This window comes from Garra rufa, chromosome 21 (assembly GCF_049309525.1).
Source record: "Garra rufa chromosome 21, GarRuf1.0, whole genome shotgun sequence".
Taxonomy (NCBI): Eukaryota; Metazoa; Chordata; class Actinopteri; order Cypriniformes; family Cyprinidae; genus Garra; species Garra rufa.
Genome location: NC_133381.1, coordinates 40,547,826 through 40,565,646, shown reverse-complemented (window position 1 = coordinate 40,565,646; position 17,821 = coordinate 40,547,826). Strand labels below are relative to the sequence as shown.

Here is a 17,821-nt window from a genome sequence, read left to right as displayed (position 1 = left end):
TGACCATGTTGTGCGCTGCACGCCAGGTGGTGGGCGTAACCAAACAAGGATAGAATGATAAAACGGCTTGCCATACTAGTATGGTAAATAGTATTTAATGCTAAAACAGCTTGCCATAGCGGCAGATCCTTTTTAGTTTTTAATTGGCATGCACAATAAGCAGAAATGTCGTGCATTTTAAACGTCTGACGGACCACCCACTAACATTTGTCTATTCTCGTCTCGTCACCGAAAACTCACACACGTCTCATCATGTTTTAGTCATCAACGAGCCATTTTTATCTCGTTATCATCATGAAAAAAAGTTGCGTCAACGAAATGATTTCGTCATCGTCATCGTTGACGAAAACAACACTGCTTTGTTTTTATTATTATTATGTGTTTTATTTTATATATATTTACCTGTAGTTTTAGTCATTTAAAATGGCTTTAGTAATTGTAGTACTTCAGCCAAAGTTGTTTTTATTTCAGATTTGTCAATTAGCAAAAATTATTTTTTAAAGGAATAGATGTTAACTGATGGACTGGAGTGGTATGGATTATTGTGCTGTTCTCTGCAGAGGTTCCATTGGTGAGCAAGTGATGGAATGCTACATTTCTCCAAATCTGAAGAAGAAACATACTCATCTACTGCAACAAAGTCTGTGTGATTGGCGGCAGTTTTCGGCTTTCAAACTAAACAAACCAATAATGTCACATGGGTACATAGTAAAACCATCTTTTCAATCTGACAAATGGACTCACCTGGCCCTTGCTCTGCCCTGGGCGTCCAGGTCTACAGTAGGGACACCCAGCCGCACAAAGCGGGTGAAAAGTGACTGCTCCATGTTGGAATATTTCTGAAAGGCCATGTTCTTAATGACAGGAGGCAACTGATGATGATCGCCAATCATAATCCAGCGTTTGAGTCGACTGTAGCCGTCCTCCGGGTTCTATGTAACACAGAGACACAAAGTTATGTTACATTAACTCCGTTTTGATGATTGAAAACACCACCCTGCATCATACATGCTGAATGAAACCCAATACTTTCCTGTTTAGCTCAAGAACGTCACACTTTCACACAAAAAATGATGCATTTTGTATCATTTTTGATTTCAACAACCATTTATAAGTTGAAGTCGTCTTGTATTATCTTTTAATTCTTAATTCTAATTCTTAAGACAATATTTTATGCCTAATCACGAGTTCCACTTTTTCCATTCAATTGCTGATTGTCAAAGTTTCTTGAATACTTTTTGTCATTAAAACCGAAACCTTTGACATTTGACTGCTTTTGTTATTTTGATAAGTGTATTAAAGCAGAGGCATATCTATATTTAATTAAAAAATATCTTCATATTTTGTGAAAAAAAGTTTTAATTACATTTTGGAACTCAAATTAAGCACCATTTTTGCAAATCAGCTATTTTTTCAAGATGCATAGCTGTGAATTTAGTGTAGAAAATATGTCTTGATTAATTTTTAACTAGATTTTTATTATTGATTAGTTTTGCATTTAATTGGCAATAACAGCTATATGACTGAACTAATGGTTCCCCTAAAAAAAACTATGAAATAATATTTAATAATACACGATTTTAAACAATATAATATAATACAATAACGATTTTAACAGAAAAGCTGTACCTGTAGCAGTAGTGGGATGAAGGTCTCAATCTCCAGGATTTGAGCTGCTTCCTCCATCAGGATGTTATCATACTAGAGAAAGATCAAGTATGTGAGTATTGAGGCAACAAATGTAGACATACAGAATTATTTTATTCAATGAGTTCATTCATACTAGGATGGGCGATATTTCAAAAACATCATATCACGATTTTTTTTCAGAAATATATGTTGTTTTTTCTATTTTGCAAGTTGTCAAAGCAAGACAGCCAAACTAACTTCCCTTTTTAAAAACAAAGCCTTTCAAGGTAACAAAGTATAGAATAAAAATAAACGGCAGATATTTAGGCCAAAGTGAGCAAAGATAAAAACCTGGTGTGTTTTGACAGTATTATCATAATCAGACATGATACATCACTTCGTTCAGTAATCAGGTGCTATTTGACAGGCTTTTAGTGTGTGAGAGCTTTAGGTACACATGCACTGGAAACGCGTGTCAGAACAGCACACATATAACCGGGAAGACTTAAAGCAAATGTGTTTTTTTGACTGTGAATAAGTGCAGTGTCCTGTGAGTGTAACTCTACTGCGGAGTTAAAGGAGGAGTTCACTTTCAGAACAAAAATGTACAGATAATGTACTCACTCTTTTGTCATCCAAGAGGTTCATGTGTTTCTTTCTTCAGTCGTAAAGAAATTATGTATTTTGAGGAAAACATTTCAGGAAATTTCTCTCCATAATTTGGATATGTATGATGCCCCTGAGCTTGAACTGCAGCTTCAAAGAGCTCTAAATGATCCTGGCCAAGGAAGAAGGGTCTTATCTAGCAAATTGATTGGTTATTTTCAAAAACAAATTGACAATTTATATACTTTTTAACCTCAAATGCTCGTCTTGTCTCGTGATGCACATGCGTAGTCTGTGTGATCTGGGTCAATGCACTTAGGGTATGTCAAAAAACTCCATCTCGTTTTCTTCCCCAACTTCAAAATCCTCCTACATCTCTGCAAAAGTACAGACCTAGTATTTACGAAGTGAACATACAAAGATGATCAAACGCCCTTTATAAAAAAAGGTAGCGTTATAGGATGAAGTTGAAGTTGAAGACAAAAATGAGATGTTTTGACCTGGATAGAGACGAAATGAGCATATGAGGTTAAAAAGTTTATAAATTGTCAAGTTGTTTAGAAAATAATCAATCGTTTCACTAGATAAGATGCCTCTTCCTCGGCTGGGATTGCTTAGAGCCCTTTGAAGTTGCATTTTAACTGCATTTTTAACTGAAACCATTATACGGAGAAAAATCCTGAAACGCTTTCCTTACAAAACAATTGTTACGACTGAAGATAGAAAGACATGAACATCTTGGTTGACAAGGGGTTAAGTACATTATCTGTAAATTTTTGTTCTGAAAGTGTACTAATCCCTTAACACTGATGTGAATTTATGTCAGGTTGCGTATGACGATCAAAAAAAAAAAAAACGTCACATGCCACAACCCTAATTCATACCATTTTAAACTAAATAACAGTAAGGTAAAATATCTAACTAAAATAAATAAGTAAATAATAAAGAATCAAAAATCCCAAAGTCCTGATATCCTCTCTGATATCACACTGATACCTTGAAGCCCAGCTCTACCAGGTCGTGGCGTTTGAGGGCGGCGTGTGTGCAGGTCATGGCGATGATCTTGGCCTCCTTCACTAGCAGATATTTGGATCGGTCCAGTCCACTGCGCAACAGCTCAAACGCCCTGAACTCCTGCAGAAGAGAAGACGAGTTTATGAAGAAATCATTGCTAAAAATCACAAACACTGGTAAACTGTACATATATACCAGTCACATTTTAGAGTAAAACAGCAGGCAATGACTCCATCGAAACAATTTGAAAATCCGTCCATTTCTAATAGCAGCATATTAGAATGATTATTCGAAACAATATTTAATTCCAGTCAGCTCTTTTTATAATTTATGCCATGCTGATCAAATATTTTGTTGTTTCTAGAACTAAAGAAAGCGGCAGATTTTCATTTAAATATAAAGCACCTTATGATTGGAATAATTTGCAAGCTTCTACTCGACCCTTAACTTCCTTTTATTTGTTTAGAAATGCTCTTGTACATTACTTACAGAACACTTGTTTTTGTTTCTGATTTTTGTTTGTATATGGTTGAATATTTATGTTTCAGTATAAGGTTAATGCAATATTGTTAAATAACTTCTGTAACACTAATAATGTGAAAGATGCAGATTGTTGGGTGGTTAGGAGAGTTAGTGTATGTGTGTGTGCGTGAATTGTTGGGTTGTCTTGTTTTTGTATTTACTTTATGGTATTGTTGTTTTACTGCATTGATGCAGTTTCCCTACTGCACTGCTTTATCTGCCATTTTTGTATATATTTGTGTACATTAAAGGTCCCATATCGTACACATTTCTGGAGGTTTATTTTATTTGTTGATGTCCTTAAGAATATATATTTGCGGTATAAGTGCCAAAATCCATCTCAATATATTTTTACAGCTCCTTTTTTAGGAGCTCTGTCAAAAACAGGTCGATTTTGGCCCATCTAATTAATATTCATGAGCCTCTCTTCTGATTGGCCTGTTGTTTTCTGAGTGACGCACAACCAGGCCAATCACAGTTAACTACGGTCATGTATGCTGTAAGCGTAAGCGAGCTCAGAGCAATAGAGAGAGCTGATACTCAACAGGATATTTTAGAATGATCATTAATGTTTTTTCTTTTACAAACACCGAATGCAGTAGGCTACATAACTGTTGCTTTAGTAAAGCCCCTTTCACAATGCGCGCTGATTCTGGAAAATTACGGGAACGAGCGCTGTGTGAACCAAAGCCAGAAGCATAATGGCAGTGTTGTAGTAATGATGCACGTTATCAAGCGACTCTTCACAAAGAAAAATAACGTTACGTGCAAAGTGGAATGAAGCAGCGATCATCGGGCAGAGCCAGCTCCTCACTATCAGCGCTGAAGCACAGTTTGTTCAGGTTAGTTTCAGTTTAGTGAAACGTACGCGTCGCATTACATCTCACATCCAAACGTCACATGTCTTTATGGTTTGTGTGTAAAGCACGCACAGATTCCGGAAAACAACTGTGAATGAACCAAATTAAACAATTCCGGAACAAATCGTGGGACACATTATGCGTGTATTTACCGGAATGGCTGTGTGAAAGAGGCTGAAGTTGACGTGCCACTGGTCTCTTATATTCACGTTGTTCTGAAGCCTGTGTAATGATCGTAGCTTGACATCTATCGACTGAACAGGGTTTTCTCAACTTGTTTTCCTGTTGTTGTTGCTCAATGGAATGGATGCGTTGTTGTCTGGGGGTTTGACAAAAGGAGGGTGGGACGTTGGTTTGTGACTGAAGGCGGTGACTTGAGTCGATCGGACGTCACATCGTTACGGAAGTCACAGCTGCTTGTGAAAATGAACAGCTACTTTAAGCAGGCTGTGTGCAGTTTACTGTGGATTGACTGTTTTGAAACTCATATGGTAGTTAGATAGCCCCTAGACCTTAGTTATCATGAAAAAAGCCAGGAAATTTTGATTTTGACGATATGGGACCTTTAAGGACTCCTTCGAAAACGAGATGATTCATCTCAAGGGGCTTATCCTCTTAATAATAAATCTGAATTTGAATTTATCATGTGACACTAAAGACTGGAGTAATGATGCTGAAAATTCAGCTTGAATAAATTACATTTTAACATAGTACATACTTGTTTCAATTTGTTATAATATTGCACAATATTAAGTTCTTATAGGGTTAAATTTGAAAATCACCACAATATTTTAAATGACTATGAATTTCACAAAGGTGAGGCTGGCGTTGAAATGTCTAGCAGAGGAGATTGTGTTTCTTTCTACTTCCTGTCATTTGTTAGAAACAGCATCTCTGGTTTCCTCTCAGCATGGGCGTCACATGCAGATATTGAGTATCTGTTTCTGTTCAATCCGTGCAGTGAAGAGAGGTTAAACCAGCTGGATATTTTCAGGACCGCATCCATTGGGAAATGAATATTTGATGAGCTTCAGCATTAATATTAATCTCATCAAAGCATTCAATATTGATGAGGCCATTTTTTAACCCTGAGTCTTCAGCAGTGACGCTTGAGAGACAGCGATGCCCTAGCAGACAGACCCAAACACACAGCAGCAGGACTGCAGCTCTGACGCACAACTTTATTACAGGAACATGGCTTTGTTGTCAGAGGATGAACACAAAGGATGAAAGGATGAGAAATCAGCATCAAAGAAGGGGGCATCCCAGAATAATGGGCTTTAAAAAGAGGGGAGGGAGATGATTATTGATGGGTTTCTCTTCATGGATGAACAGACTATAACAAGCTCCGATTAGAGCAGACATGTGCAAACTACATTTACTGTCAGCCATGTTGGGCCTTGGCCATTTTGAACTGTATTTTACAAATGCACTGGTGCATCATGATGAAACTGTTTTGCATTACCAATTATGTTTAATACAGTCTCCTTCAGTTCACTGGTTAAACACAGTCCACCATAGCACCTCTACACCATTTAGAATTTCACCAAAAGCAGACTTTTTCAAACTGTTCTAATGCTATTTATTTAATCTTCACCAAATTTGGGGTAGATCATTGGTATTAAAGGACTGATTATTAAAGAATTGACTTAAAACATAATACTTTTTGATATACCCAATTGTTCAGGTCAACAAATTTAATAACTATTTCAAAATATATTGCTGTGGCATACTGACATAAAACTAGATCAATCTGTTGACAATTTTAACAGGTCACGTGTTTTCTATTATGGTATTTAAACCATTTTTCTCAAATTATTACTGGTGATGCCACGTATCAAATCAACAGACCTGCTGAGGTCTGACTTTGGTCTAACTTTAAAATTAGGAGCAGTGTCAATTTCAGGAGCACCTTCTAATCAACAAATAAAAACATCTGATCAAAAAGTGGCATTCCCATTACGAGGTGATATTTATGGAAGCCCATTTCCACCACTGAATAAAAAGGGAATTGCTACTTTTTTTCTCGCTATTCTGACGTTTTTTCTCAAAGTTGCGAGATATAAAGTTAGAATTGCAGGATATAATCTCACAAGTTTGAGAAATAAAGTCTTAATTGCAAAATATAAACTCCCAATTCTGACTTTTTTCTTGCAATTGCAAGTTTTATATTTGGCAATTGCGACTTTTTTCTCAGATTAGTAAGATATAAACTCATAATTGCGAGTTATAAAGTCTAGTTCTGAAGAGAAAAAAAAAGACTGATATGTTAACAGAATTGCAAGTTTATATCTCACAGTTTTAAATGACTGTTTTCTGTGATATCTGTCAAAATTATTAAATTTATTGCAGTGTTCAAAACATCATTACTCCAGTCTTCAATGTCACATGATCCTTCAGAAATTATTCTAATATGCTGATTTGCTGCTCCAGAAATATTTCTGATTATCATCAACCATGATCCATTTTAATTTTCAGGATTCTTGATGAATAAAAAGTTAAAACACAATTATTTAACGGATAAATTTTGTAACATAATAAATATCTTTAATGTCACTACTGATCAATTTAATGCATCCTTGCTGAAAAAAAAAAGTATTTGTTTGTTGGCCCCAAACCCTACCTCCAGCTGGGTGAAGATCTTGCGGATGTGGCGGTAACAGCCCTCAGCGATGTCCATGTCCTCTTGAAAGGAGTGGCCTTTGAACACCGGCTGAGGAGCGTTAGAGAAGTACTTAGGGAAGGGGAAGTGTGACGCCACGTCCTCAGTCTTCACCTCTCGGCCGGGCTTTGGCTTCACTTTACTCATGTATTCCTCCCAGCGTGACATTACCTACAACACCCGAAACACACAGACAGAATCAGTGCCTGGGGATTTCATGGGCAGAACTCATTAAAGGCGCTTCACTGGACAAACAGCCTCGTCACAATCCACACTTAATTAATGTTTGACTGTAATCTGTGATCTGAGCTAATGGTCCGTACGGATCCCCCGGGGTGTTGATATGAATCTACAGCCCACAGCATAAAGGATCAAACCACAGCAAACGAACAAACGAAAGCAGACCTGTGTGAACCTCAGCTCAGATTCAGATGTTAATGCTGCACTCTAGACCAGCGGTCCTCATTAAATTACCAAAACACTACAATCAAAATTACAGTTTTTATTTAGCCGAAAACTGGACCTGAAAATAAAATGTAATTATAATTTAATCAAATCTAAATTACAAAAATAAAATCGACACTCAAATAAAAACTGTTACATACAAACATAATTATGTAGCTTTTAATATAATCTACTTCAATTCATTGCTCAAATATACATTAAAGAGTGGATGTAATAAAACCTTTATGACAAATTTATTAAAACATACATTAATGAAGATAATAGATGTATGAAATACAGTGCAATGCATTTCATTCTAAAAATGACAGAATTTGAAAGCTGAGACATTGTTTCATATTAAAAGTAAAGCTTATAGCGATTGCTGGATGGCAGGCATTCAATTTTAAGACAAATGTTTTTCATAAGAGTGTATCATAAGATTGCATTATGAGATGCACCTGCCAAGTTTGAGATTTTGGGCTTTTTGGATTTTCATAGTGGAAAGAAAGCATTCAAAAACCACTGTTAAGTGTTTCTTTTATAGCACTTTATCTATTTGTGTCAACAGATTTCAATTACAATCCATATTTTTAAAGGCTGTTTTCTCAAAATGAGTTTTTTCTTCTTCACTGAGCCATAAATCTCCACTTCAGTAGCACTTACACACACCAGACTTTACATTTTTATTCCTGCCTATATCCTGAAGGTTTTTGCAGATGGATTTGTTCATATATCATTTGCTTGATTATTTGACAAAATGACATACCCAAAATTTTGAAACTGACTTCATCCAGTGTTTAGATTTTTGTACTAGAAATGTATGCAAATTATCATGCATTTCAGTAAACAATGCCTCATTTGCATATTTAAATGTAACATTTTAGAAAACCTGTAATACAAAAAATGTCTGCAATTATCAAAGTAATCAATAAACTGGGTAAGTAAGGCGATAACTATTAGTTCATTTTTTTACCCTATTCACCTGCAGTGTCTCGCCTTAACTCTAAAAGTGTTTGCAAATTAATACAAAAAGCAACTAAAATAACAAATTAAAACAATGAACTTTTGAATATTCTTCATGATCCTTTAAACAAAGTTATGACTTTTCACTCTTAAAATTTGGCTACCTTATACGTCCAGGTTTTCCAAAAACATTGAAATTCTGGTACTTCCGAGAAAAAAAAAAAAGAAAGAAAAAAAAGAAACAAGAAAAAGTTTTGAGGTGATGAATTAAGATCTCAGCTCATTTAATTCATCTCAAATAAATGTGAGTTATTGGCTGGCAGTTCGGATCACTGGGTACTAGAACATCCAGGCACAGGAGCAGCTTATTCCCACAGATCATCTCCCTCATGAACACTTAAATGCCTCTCAAGGTCTCTCTTAAGCCTTATTCGGACAGGATTCAATTTACAAGGGTAGATGGAGTAATGCAATTTTACCACAGGACGTCTGTAATATTAATGGCCAATTCACACAGGCTAAGAAATCTTAGTAAAACTACCAGAAGTGGGAGGGCAAACTTAGTCTACGCACCGCTGTCACCTCTCTGTCTTCATGTGCGTGAACAATTTATTAATTAAACTGAATTCTAATTGGATTTTGTTGGTAACAGGCACTTGCCTAAAGCTAAAAGACATTTTGTGCTTATAACAAGTGCTTTCAAGCTTTTTGTTCTGAATATTATGCATCGTTGCATGTGAAAAAGACTTGAGGTCTGCCACAGACTTGTTCCACCACCTAAAACGCAACTGAATACTTCAAGCGCCTCCATATTTGAAAAACCACAGAAAACCGGAAATGACATAATATTTTACGTACATATTTACAGCTGGTCTGTTCACACAGAATTAGCATTACTTAAGGTAATTTTTCCAGGCCATTTTAAACAAGGTAAAGTCGCTGTAATCTTTATGGATATTGTCTGCGATGATTACAGAGATGGCACATTCAGATGGGACCAAAATCTCTGAGGAGCTCTGGTTACAATTCGTAGCTAGTTTAGATATGGGTGCATTCTAAATACGAATAAACAGCCAATATGTTAGTAATGTGCTTGCTCAAAGGAAATTAATTAAAGGTTCCATAGAATGGAAAACTGTATTTACCTTGGCATAGTTAAACAATAACAGTTCTGTACATGGACATGACATACCATGAGTCTTAAACACAATCACCTCCAATGAGCCAATCAGACCAGATAAGGTAATAACAGACCATTTCATTCTATGGTTTTTGGAGAATGTTTGCCCTCACCCAAGCCATATACCTTCTATGTAGATATCAGAGAACAATTTACAATACTGTATCAATGCATTCTATGGCACTTTTAATAGAATACTGGTCCCTAATGTAAAGTGTTTAGGGCTGTCCCCGACTATGAATTTTCATAGTCGAATCAGAATTTTCGAATCTTTCTATAGTCGACCGATAGTCGAATCATCTTATGTGCGTGTGTGAATGGGTTGGGAGGGGCACGACACTATAGTCAGCAGGAGGGTAAAACTATTTTTATTTTATTTTATAAGCGACCAAAACTGCCTGCCAACTGACAGACAAACTTATTTAGGTTTAAATAAAAACACAGAACGCGTCTTTTAGTTCTAAAAACGCGAGGCGCACAGCACTGCCTTTTTTGGTGACTTTTAATGAAAGAGCAGTGTGCTGCGGTTTTTTTATGTTGCTAAGCAACGACCAAAACAGCTGTCCTGTCAGTCAATTCAAAGGATTATAGCGCAAGCGCTCTAACTTAGTTTTTTGCTGTTAAGTAAACTGTCATATTAGCAGAAACCCTAAATAATACAGCTCCGGGTTACCCACGATAGACACCAAAGGTTTCTCCTCCATTTCTTGCAGTCTCCGGACTTTTTAAGCAACGGTAAACTTTCGCCATCACAACAGAAGACCCGCATCTCCATTCATTCGATTGGACAATGGAAAAGAACGCGAATGACGTTGGGTGTTTTTCCGCTCAGAGTTGATTTTTTTTTTTCAACTTCAGGCGCTCAGAGCGCTCCTGCAAAACGCGAGGCGCAGCAGCCGGGGGCGCATAAAGGTTGGAATTATTCACAAACACGTTAAAAATATTTACTGAACGCTTCTTTCTTTTCACTTTTGTTTTTACTGCATTATCATAATCAAAGGCTGTATATAACTTAATATAACCGTACAAAACCAGTAGTTCTGTGTGCAATTAGACATTGAGCACCCCCATATTGGCAAAATGGTATGATGCTCGTTTCACCCGCGAAGATTCGACTGTGAGATCGGTGGTCGAATCAGGCTCCGCATATCGATGCATCGAATCTTCGACTATTCGGGGACAGCCCTAAAAGTGTTACTGTTTTTTCTGCAAATAGCATGGCTTTTTGATTTCTTTTTTTTACATAGGACCAATTTGAAAGCAGAGGTGTGAGCTACCATCTTTATTTGTACAGAGAGGACAGTCAAAACGGTTTGCAACAGATCATGTTCAGAAGGGAACAAAGTGTGTGGTTGTGCACCTGGTAGAGGTAGAAGTGTCCAGCGGTCTCACAGGTGTAGGAGACGTCACCGGGAACATCCAGACTCTCCTGCAGACGTGCCACCTCTCGCAGGAGCTCCAGACGGCGGGACAGAACATAGTTCACTCTTCCATACCTGATACAGGAAAAAAAATTTAATATTCAACAATACTACATCAGAGAAGACCATGCTGTCTAGGATAGAAACCTGTCTGCTAACTCACTATTAGGGCTTGATGCTTCATTTTCCCCAAGTAACACATATGCTCCTAATTTGAGATATATAAAAAGCGTATATAGCGTATAAAAAATTAAATAAAAACTGAACCGCAAGGAAAATGTATTGAATAATGCGTTTTATAAAGAAATACAAGGAGACATTTACAACCAAAATTATATTTTATAAAATACAAAAAGTCGAACAAACTGTTTTTATTAATTAAATTATTAAGGCCTACTTTAAACTGTATACATTTACAAAGTCCTTGTACACTTGTAAATCAATAAATAGATTCATCAACAGACTTTTTTTTATTATTAGTACATGTGCTCCTAAATACATTTTACAGTTTGCACATATACATTTGAGTAAGACGCTCAACCTGTCGAGCTCGGTGTATTTTTTCTCAATCTTTTCGCCACCCCTGTGTGACTGTAGTAAAAACTGTCAAGTTTCAATTCAGGATTTAAGTGCTTTTGTTAATACAGAAATGAACTCTATTTAGGTACCAGTGAATATAACATCATGCACACGGGATGAAACATTAATGCTGCGCGACGTGGAAACAAGCACAAACAAATACACCTTATTCATTATTAACTACATCTAATGTTGAAACATTAACACTAAGAACCACACATCTGAAGTTACTACCTTTGGTTAAATCACTTATGGTTTTTTCAACTGCAATCTAGTTTTTTTGTGGGGCAATTCATTCAGCAGTTGCTTTGATAACTCATGTTAGTATTTATAACTGATTCGCTGGAGTGTAAGAGCTGTACCTGCTGAAATCTTTCTCAGTCTCTAGTTCTTCTTCTCCATGTCCCAGACGCAGAAGGTGACGCTCATCAATGTCTAATGCCATAATCTTCTCAAACAGCTGGTTCAGAGCCTGAACAAGACAAACACATGCATTCAGATTTGTGTTTCTTCAGATTTTAACTCATTTAAAATTCTTATACTTCCTCACAGACGATGAATTTGGTTTAAAAGTCAAGCTTTACCAGCTTGAGAGACTGATTGTGATCCTAAATGAAGCATTTCCTCAGTAATAAGAAAACGTTTTGTGTGTGTACCTGATTCGAGTGTGTGACGATAAGTGTTCTCTGCTCAGGGAAGTTGTGGTACACGTTGGAGATGATCTGAACAGCCACGTCTGTTTTTCCTGTGCCGGGAGGACCAACAACCTACAGCAAAGAGAAACAACAGATGATTTGAGAAGAGGTGTTAGACTGGATACAGTACAACATTTACACAAACACACAGACAGACAGATTCAATTACAGATTCAAAACCAGCTGACAGATATGTGAGTAACTGCAGGGAGAGACAAATACATTTCCCCTCGATGACTGGGAGGAAAATACAGCAAGAGGTAAAGTGAAGAACAGGGAAAAAAGAGAATATAACAGTGAATAAAAACAGTGTTATGTATTAGAAAGAGATTTCTTACCATAGTAAGGCCTGGTTGCATTCCGGCACGAATGGCTTCAATCTGGGTTGGTGTAAACTGGATGGTGTTTCTGTTAAAGTAGACAAAAATTAATGTCTGTTTCCAAAGCAGGTATTATATGTATATTTAGTGCATTTTGTCTGATTAGCCTACACAGGTACAGCTGGGTGGTCTATAATCCAGTAGGGCTGTTAAAATGGCTAAAAAACTAAATTTGAATTTTGTACTTAAATATTAAAATTCAAAACTAAATTTGCATTAATTGTGCATAATTTCAGTTGGGGTGAAAAAAAAGCTTTTGGATAATCTCCTGAGGCCACAAGAAGGTGCATCGAGCAAAATACTAATGCATGATTATTCAAAGAAATAAAATAACATCTATCTATGAAAAAAGTGCATGATGTTTAAAATAATGTTTAGAAATCAATTATAATTGAGTTGCTTAAACAACCATAAACAAAACAGTATCATGCATGTAAGTTTGAGTTTACTACATAGGACAATCATAAAACATTAGATTCAGGGGGGTGGGGAAAAACCTGCCATAAAGTCTCGAGATATGTTTTTCAAAGTTGAACTTGCATTAATTTTAGAGAGGTTTCTAAACACTGTGCAATGCACCACTCTTGTGCGAGACGCAAGTGCAACGGTGATGGAAGTCCCTCTAGAAAATGCTCAAAATAATGCTTTCTGTGTTAACGGTTTTGATGTAAACAAGATATTTTTCTGCACTATATTTAATGAACAATGCAGCAGTGCCACATCTAGTGGCTTCAACTGGAAAGGTTAATAAAAATATCATAATCCAATCTCGTGCATCACTGATAAGGCTGCCTCCTTAAACCACACCTAAAATTCGACTACACCAAAATTTTTGCATTCGAATGTGGGTTTTTATTATAAATTCAATGAATATTTGAAATCAAGGCAGTTATTGTACTGTCTAGCTGTTGAAGAAAAAGCTGAAGAGTTTTGGCCTTGATGAAATCCCTGCACCTGTGACAGTGAGCATGAGCTCTACATACCGCTTGGGCTGGTTGTAGGGATACGGGCCCCTGTTGGGAATCACATGAGGCTCCACCACCAGCGTGAGATCTTCCTCATCCTGCTTCTCCTCCTCATTTGCTTTACGCTTTTTACCCTTCGCATTCTGCACAGGAAATTGAATTCTGGTACAGAAGAGAGATGCAATTTCAAAAAACATATCGCCCATATATACTATTATTCAAAATTTGGGGTACGTAAGATTTTTTAAAAAAGTTTAGTTTTTTAAAGAATTCTCTTCTGTTTACCAAAGATTGCATTACAAGATACAGTAAAAATAATGATATTGTAAATATTTTTGGAATTTAAGGTGAGACACTGCTGGTAAATAGGGTAAAAATTTTTTTACTTATAGTTATCACCTATCACATTGATAATTGCAAACATTTTTTGCATTACAAGTTTTCTAAAATGTTAGATTTTAATATGCAAATGAGGCATTATTTAATGAAATATGGGCTAATTTGCATACATTTTTAGTACAAAAATCTAAACACTGAATGTAGTCAGTTTCAAATTTCTTTAGTCATCTGCCTGCAGTTTCTCTCTTTAAAATTACTAATTTTTTATGAATATACTGTAAAATGCAATTTATTCATGTGATCAAAGCTGAATTTTTAGCATCATTCTTCAGAAATCATTTTAATATGCCGATTTGCTGCTCAATTATTAATGGTTTTTACTGTTTTATTTTATTATCATCAATGTTGATTTTTTTCTGATTAACATTTTTGTGGAGAGGATTCTTTGATGAACAAAAATCTCAAACCAATTTATTTAAAACAGAAACATTACTGTAACATTTCTAATGTCTTCACTGTTACTTTTGATAAATTTAATGCCTCCTTGTTCAATAAAAGTATTATTTCTTTCATTAAATAAATAAAATAAATAAATAAAAATCCCAAACTTTAGAATCGTTATGTAACCTTGTATTTTAAAATCTAAAAAGTAGTCTATAAATATTTATATATATATAGAACAAGGCAAACAACAAACCCTTCAGAGCACTAACACACAGTTTTTGTCCAATAATGACTATTCCTGACCTGAAAGGCGGGACCTGTCGAGCAGGATCTTCCTCTGTCACCTTCACCGTGTGATTGGGGAAACAGGATTTCAGGTGCTCAATGGACAGAAAGGTGTCATTGAAGTCCAGAGAGGAAATCTGGTTAGGCATCTTTGAATAATGGGCACTACCAGGATCTCCGTAACCCAGAATGATGTCGTGAAGCCAGTCAGGCACCACACACTCTGTGTTCATCAGGTTACGAATGGTCTCCAACACGGCCTGAACAAACAAAAATGGGAATAAAACAATTAATTTCTGGTCATTTTGAATGACGGAATCACCACAGCCGTGGCAGAACTGCTAGATATAAACTCAGAGAAAAAATTATGTAAACTCAAACTTGAGAATAGTTTTTTTAATTGAATGGTGGAAACAGGCATTAATATTTTAGTACTTTAACTTAAATTATAAATCAACATATTAAGGGGAGACACTGCAGGTAAAACAGTTTTTTCATGCACCTGTCAAGTTTGAGATTGTTTTTGTTGTGTTTTCATAAAGTGTTTTTTATGAAAACACCCAAACGACACTGTTAAGTGTTTCTTTTATAGCACTATTTATGTGTCAATATGTTTCAACTACAATTCATGCTTTTAAAGACTGTTTTCTCAAAATTAGTTTTTTCTCCTACATTGAGCCATAAATCTCCACTACAGCAGCACTTACACACACCAAACTTTACATTTTTATTCCTGTCTATATCCTGAAGGCTTTTACTTTTCATATATAATAAGCTTGATTATATACAACATTTTATTCCCCAAAAATTGCAAAAAAAAAAATATATATATATTTCTGAATTATGAAGGGACAAAATGAGATTCTATGAGATCCAAAATTCCCTCTGTTAATTTTTTTTACTTTAATGTCAAAAATTTAAAACATGAATTTTGAAACTGACTTTATTCAGTGTTTAGATTTTTGTACTAGAAATGTATGCAAATTAGTGCATATTTCATTAAATATTGCTCATTTGCATATTTAAACCTAACATTTTATAAAACTTGTAATACAAAAAAATGTTTGCAAGTATCAATGTAATCAATTAACTGGGTAAGTAAGGTGATAATAAGTTTTATTTTTACCCTATTCACCTGCAGTGTCTCGCCTTAAACTATAAATTTAACCAAAATGAAAAATTTTGCATTGGTGAGACTGTGAAATTTTTTTTTTTTTTTTTTAATTTAAAATTAGTTCATTTCAGTTATTGTTTGTTTGTTTATATATATATATATATATATATATATATATTTAGTTGTAGTTGACAGTCTGGCTCTGTGAGTCTAGTGGCAGCAACATATCGGGAATCGTCTGACCTTGAAGTTGTTCTCTTTGGGTTTGCGTCTCATGATGATATTGAAGGTCTCATAGGGGTCTTCTGCTCCGTTCTGGATGCTATTAGTCATGTCCTGCTGGTACTGGTTTGGATCAAGCCATATCCGGAAGGTCCTAGCATCACCTCTTAGTTTGGGCTTTGGATCAGGACCTTTGCACAAATCAAACATAAATGAGAGTCACAAGGACATCTAATGATTCCTCATTTGTAAGTCGCTGGGGATAAAAGCCTTTGCTTAATGAACAAATGTAAATGTAATGATGGAAATCAATGTTCAGCACAAATTGCTAATCCCTCTAAATATTCATTGGTCTGGTGAATTGACACTGAAATCACTAGACCAGAAATGAGCAGTGATTCAAGAGCACATTCTGAAGGTCCAACATTGAGTCGGTCCAGGGTCAGTGTGAGAGAGATTTGGGTCAGTTAACGGATTCATTACTTGTGTTCATGAGTCATTTGCTGCCTTATGGCTGTGCAGGTCTCTCTCTCTTCTACAATTGGAAGAACATCACCCACACATTCCCTCCTCAGAACATAGTAACTTGTTATGGTTAATAAAATATTGTGTGCTCGAGTAAAAAAAAACAAGTTAAAAAAATTAAATGTAAAGGCAACACCAAAGCTCCAAAAGTATCAAAAATGTATTTGAAAACCATCGCATAACGTGTGACTTTGAGCATGTTGAAACACATTCGTAGGCACAACTGTTTTTAACATTGCTAATAATCAGAAATGTTTCTTGAGCAGGAAATCAGCATATTAGAATGATTTCTGAAAGACCATTTGACACTAAAGACTGGAGTAATGATGCTAAAAATTCAGCTTTGATCACAGGAATAAATTACATTTTAACAGATATTCACATAGAAAACGTATTTTAAATTGCTTGCACTTTTTTACTGTATTGTTGATCAAATAAATGCAGTCTTGGTGAGCAAAAGAGACTTCTGTCAAAAACTTTTACAGTATATGATATTTTTGTATAGTGATGCACTGAAATGAAATTTCTTGGCCGAAGCGGAACAAAATTAAACACTGGGCCGAAGGCCAATTAACGAATACGTTTTTTCACTCATGTATTTTGCCAGTTTTTTCACCATTGCATAAATTAAATAGCCAAAATGTGCTTTTTACAGTCTTGCTTTTCAAAAACAAATCAATTAGAAAACAACAATTTAAAAATATTCACTTAACACTGAACATTTTGAACATTCTAGTAGACATTATAGACTACCAACAAAGCACAATTTAACTTAAAATTAATGTTAAAATAATTTTCTTTGGCCAATTTAAGACCCCCCTTCTTGACTCAGGCATGTGTTTTTAACAAAGGAGCAAAGAAGAATGTTATAATTAAATGTATTAATAGAGCTGTTGTAATGATTGTTTGCATTATTTTTGTCTTTCTTTATTTTAATTTATAGAACAACAGTAAAATTACAACACTAACATT

General features: G+C 35.5%; 1 protein-coding gene across 1 annotated transcript in view; it reads right to left on the bottom strand.

The window, feature by feature from the left end:
- The window catches only part of aqr (aquarius intron-binding spliceosomal factor), a 53,365-nt gene that overhangs the window by 14,514 nt on the left and 21,030 nt on the right, over positions 1-17,821 (bottom strand). Inside the window, exons 19-29 of the mRNA XM_073827240.1 lie at positions 16,346-16,515; positions 15,007-15,248; positions 13,939-14,082; positions 12,914-12,983; positions 12,537-12,647; positions 12,243-12,352; positions 11,241-11,376; positions 7,255-7,464; positions 3,232-3,369; positions 1,630-1,701; positions 745-932 (exon numbers count right to left, since the gene is read on the bottom strand). Coding sequence (XP_073683341.1) covers positions 745-932; positions 1,630-1,701; positions 3,232-3,369; positions 7,255-7,464; positions 11,241-11,376; positions 12,243-12,352; positions 12,537-12,647; positions 12,914-12,983; positions 13,939-14,082; positions 15,007-15,248; positions 16,346-16,515 — 1,591 coding nt within the window. The remainder of the gene's footprint in view (positions 1-744; positions 933-1,629; positions 1,702-3,231; positions 3,370-7,254; positions 7,465-11,240; positions 11,377-12,242; positions 12,353-12,536; positions 12,648-12,913; positions 12,984-13,938; positions 14,083-15,006; positions 15,249-16,345; positions 16,516-17,821) is intronic.